General features: G+C 27.0%; 1 protein-coding gene across 1 annotated transcript in view; it reads left to right on the top strand.

The window, feature by feature from the left end:
* Window positions 1–2,773: 2,773 nt before the first annotated feature.
* Window positions 2,774–5,388, top strand: part of LOC105619947 — a 61,037-nt gene continuing 58,422 nt past the window's right edge. Inside the window, exon 1 of the mRNA XM_012201461.1 lies at window positions 2,774–2,942. Coding sequence (XP_012056851.1) covers window positions 2,774–2,942 — 169 coding nt within the window. The remainder of the gene's footprint in view (window positions 2,943–5,388) is intronic.

The following is a 5,388-nucleotide window of genomic DNA, read 5'->3' as shown; positions in this document are numbered from 1 at the left end:
TTGGCTGTTTTTCTTATTCTGTTTGTTAGATTTTTTACAGGCTTGTAAGATAAGATCTTATTTTCCTGTTTTCTTTTTTAACCGAATGACTGGCTGCGTTCCATTTAACGCTCACAACGCTCGTGAAATCATTTCATTCTTGTCATTTATCAAATGTTAAACAAGCAAATGATACTCGCGTTGTGAGCATCATTAAATAGAACGCAGCCTCTATAAATTGTAGTTCAGTTTAGCGTATAAATATATAATATACATTCTGAAATTATTTTATTAAATGAATCATTTGTATTACATTTGTATTACATGATACGTATTGCTTTCTCACCACTCACATTCTGACATACTACAGTGTCTCTGAAAAACTCATATTTTTCAAAAAGTAAAAAAATCGCACAAAACAGTAGCGTCTCAGAGTATGTCTGCAATGCAGTGTATATTCCGAAATGATTAAACAAACTCTTCTGCATTACATACACATTTGTATTATTTTCTTTCACCCATAGCCTGATATATTGCAATTCCTTATGAAAATTTCGCAAAATTAAAATACGCATTAGCGCACGCATTAATTTCAGAGTGTGCCAATTATAAGTGATAACATTAACAATACAACAATATGCCAATCACTAGCTGAAATATTGTCCCACAGATTAATTACATGATATGGTTTCATTTAATTACAAATAATTTTGTTCACTATATATGAAGTCATTTGATAAAATATACGATTTTATTTAATATTATACAATGATTTCTTATGGTTGCATAATATATATAATTATCGGATTATACATAGAGATTTCATATAAATTTTATAATGACTTCGAGGACTCGGTCCCACGATTACATTAAGTGATTACTCCCTCGCAATATGCATTATAAAGTCACGTACAAAGCTATCATAATAATCTTTCTGTTACCAAAACATGGACTTAAAAAGAGTTTAAAAAAGATAGATTTAAAAATAAGTTGCTCTTATCGATCTTGCAAATCGCAAATTCTTGAAAGAAAAATGAAAAGCGACTGAACTTCATGTCTTTGTGACATCGTCTTGAAGTTGGCCGCGCGCCATTTGTCAGCGAGGCCATTCATGATGATTTTTCCGTGCGATAACGTACATCAGGTGTCAGTCGACCGCTGCTTGTCGTCCCGTGCAGACGAAAAAGAAGGAGAAAAAGAAAAGAGAACGGCTCTTCGAATCTTTCATGAAACCGATAGTGAATATCGCGAAGGTGACGACAAGTTGAGTTGAACTGTCGATGTGATATACTTTCGCATTATCATTGCAGATTACAGGTAATAATTATTATCGTTGCGCAATTTGCATAATCCTGTAATCGCGCGACATATCGCCAACTTTAGTTTGCTTACTGTTAGCTTGATCTTGGCGAAAGAGTCAAAATAATTGAATTATGACGGATGATGCAAAATGCATATTGAAAAAAAGTCTGGTAATAATGATCAAACTTAAATAAAATAATTACTAAAGCTTTAGTAAAATAATTGCAAATCCCGGTAAAAAATTTTTCATCCATGAATATGTACAAATATGTATAAACATACATAAATATTTATAAACATATATAATTTTATATAAAATATATTCATATATATTCATACATTTTTTTTCTTTTATAAAATTAATTTTAGTGTAATAAAATTAACAAGCAATGTGAAAACATTAAAAATAATTAAAAGCGTAATTTTTATATTACTTATTTTTAGGAAAAAATCAAGTTTAGTGTAGAAGTGTAAAAAAAATTACTTACTGTGCAATTATATATAAAATTATACATAATTATGTATGAGCATTTTTTTTTTAATATTTCTCCAAACTTGTTTTTCTCTAACGAACAATTATTCTTTTAATTATTTTTTTATGTTTTCACATTACTATTGTTATTTCTATTACACTAAAAAATAATTTTACAAAAGAAAAAGGAATGTATGAATATGTATGGACACATGATTATACGTGTTTATAAATATTTATGCATGTTTATACATATTTATGTATGTTTTCACATATTTATACATATTAATGCATAAAAAATTTTTTACCGACAAATATTTGATTAATATAAATTGTACAGCATAGAAGTTTGTAGCATCATTGCTTCAACATATTATTAGAACGCTGTAATGTTGCTGCAATATTACTGGAATCATTTGTGCTGTATAGACGATTAAATTCTAATTTTAATTTTTTAAATATCCTGCAAAGTACAAACTAACAGTATATTATAATTTTATAATTTTTAATATTATAATTTTCTATTTAACAATATAAATATAATATAACATGTTGTACGTAATAGTTGTACATAATATAACATGTAATATAATAAGTTGTATGTAATAGTTACATTGTTGAGTAGAAAATTATAACATTGATATAATGTTAATGTCAATTTGTGTTCTGTGGATATTATCTTACTTTTCTAATTATTACTATATGGCTAATTATAATTATGTTTGATAATATTTACTAAATATTGCACCAATATGCTAAATAAGATATGTCTGGTAGTTACTTATTACCAGACTTTTTTCAGTAAATTTGTATCCAACTTTGAGTACTCGAATAATTAGAATTATACACGATAAAAAGTGTGCACATAACATTTTATGTAATCCTCCGTGTCATAATGAAAATACAGCATAACGATTTTGAACTTTACAATTCCGTAAGTATGATGATATTTTTACGTCTTACTTGCCCACAATGTTTTAGACAGCTCGAGGTTTTCGCATCGTGTTCTTCGTTCTCACGATGCATCGACGAAGTGTGACAGAGGCGACAACGTTAACGGAATTTGAGGAAAGCGTATCCTTTGATGCGGATGATCCAGACTTTGCGCCTAAGCCGAATACAATGCAAAACGTTCTCCGCAACGTGCATTGCCTAACTCTCGCGGATGCCAAAATCGACATTAATAAAGGTAGATACACACTCTGATTTCTAAAGCTCTGCGTATAATAGAAGTAATAAGAAATTAGGAATAAAGAATAAACGATTTTAACCTATTAGAAAGCGGATACATTGGAATACGATTTCTGATAAGTTGAAATCGGTTATTCTTTATTCCTTATTCCTTCTATTGTGCGCAAGACCTAATACTCATATTCATAATCAGGCCTTATATTTAAGGCTTCCTTAAATTTATCTTTAGATACTCTACGAATTTCAACTACTGAGCATTTTAAAGAATTTAATAAATTTAAGGAAGCCTTAAGTATAAGGTCTGACTATGAATACGGGCATAAAGCTCCTAATTACTTTGAGTCGCCAGCGGCATTCTTTATTTTTAGCCTAATTTTAGACTCTAGCCTATTTTAAACATCCCGAATCCGCTTTAATTTGCAGCGAAATAATGATTATAATGGGACGGCTGACATTAAAAGTTGACCGATATTATTATTATTATCAATCATTTTTTAAATATTAAGTTTCAAAAGGCAGCGTCATTCTAAAAAGAATAGAGCAGCTTGTGCTTTCCGTAAATTAATAACTTGCGACGAGGAAAGCTCAATAACCTTTTCTCTTGTTTCCAGTTTCTTTGAAATGAAACAATCTTCTACAACACAAAGTTGCAATAATATTGCAACATCGCATGTTACAGCAATATCGCAGAGATTTTGCAGCGATATCGCCACAAATTCTGTGCTGTATGGGATAACATATAACAGTTTAGAAAAATATTTGTAATTAGATATTAATATTTCTATTGTTTAAATAATCAAACAATAGATATTAACAATAGGTATCAATAAAGTAAGAATCACATGTTGTAGTTACAATAGTGTGCATAAACTGAAATTCACAGTATAGTGTTATCATTAATTTCAATTACAGATTACAAAGAGGAATTCGAATGTTTTGTATATTTTACTTTTTTGTATAATATCTCTTAGTTTTCATTGGAATTCATGTGAATGTATATAGTATCGAACAATGTAACTATTATTAGTATGATTTTCATTAAGAACAGCTCGAAAATGAATTCTTCAAAACTCTTCTCCAAAACGGATTCTTATTTGTAACATATATATTTGTAATGTATATACTCAAGCAGAACAACAAGTCACGATAACATCAAAATACAATAAAATAAATCGGAAATGATTGAAAAAATAACTTTTAATGATCATTTTGACATTATTTTGATATCATAATGATTTATTATTCTGCTTGGATAATTTAATATAATAATATTATATTATAATTCTTAGTTTATATGCACTAACTACAATGTTTGATTCTCATTTGTCCCATTATTTTATTATTTTAACTTATCAAGAGTCCTTCAATTATTTATTTATTATTTAATTATCATGATTGATAACAGGGAGATTATATTTTTAATTTTGAAATAATGCACGTTATACAATCAAGCATTGTTAAGTGTTATATTTTTAGACATGTCTCAAGGTTAAGCAAAAAGTATCAGCGTCAAGATTATGGGAGTCCATCATCATTTTATATTGCATAACATGATCATGTGCAGAAGAATAAAGAACTTAATTTAAAAAAATATAGAAACACACACAAAGAAGAACTTGGTGGGCAATGATATGCAAAAAAACAGACGATCGTTGATTAGTATATTTTGTCCAATTCTACATATCTGAACAAAAAAGTAATTGATTTGAATAAATCACTTTTTTTTGTTTAACGATCGTATATCTTTCATTCACAACATTATTAGAAGCCCAACAGATCACGATTCTTTCAATTCATCCTTTAATGCAGTTATGCGATAATGACATTTTGTGGAAAGCACATAAATTAAAAGAAATTGGTTCCATTTTCTAAATTTATATTCCATAAGCTTACAAACATCAATATCTTGATATAAAAAAAACACGATGATTTTTATTTTTTTTCTCTTCTACACAAATAAATAGCATAGATTTCTTAATATTATTAAAAAAAGATTTGATGATTATATCAAATATATTTTATTTAGCATATTGGTACAATATTTAATAAATATTATCAAACATAATAATTGTAATCAACCGTTTAGTAATAATAATAATTAGTAATAATAATAATTAAAAAAGTAAGAAGTAATGCCTAGAAAAATAATGTTAATTGATTTTTTTTATTATATTAATCATTTAATAAAAATTATTTCACTAAAGCTTTATAATAATATAGACTTTATTATTATTATCAGACTTTTTTTTAGTGTAGATAAAATAAATTATATATGTATATAATAAAATTATAATTTATACTAATTTTGATCTTGTGTTTAACGAAAATATGTTGCATATATATGTAAATATATTTGTTTTTTTTTATATGTGATCGTATATTTTATTTGCTACTTTTATTTTTAAAAGAATATATGTACAATATACAAAGTATAAATATATATA

Source organism: Atta cephalotes, assembly GCF_000143395.1.
Source record: "Atta cephalotes unplaced genomic scaffold scaffold00023, whole genome shotgun sequence".
In the NCBI taxonomy this organism is placed as follows: Eukaryota; Metazoa; Arthropoda; class Insecta; order Hymenoptera; family Formicidae; genus Atta; species Atta cephalotes.
This window is presented reverse-complemented; position numbering and strand designations above follow the sequence as displayed.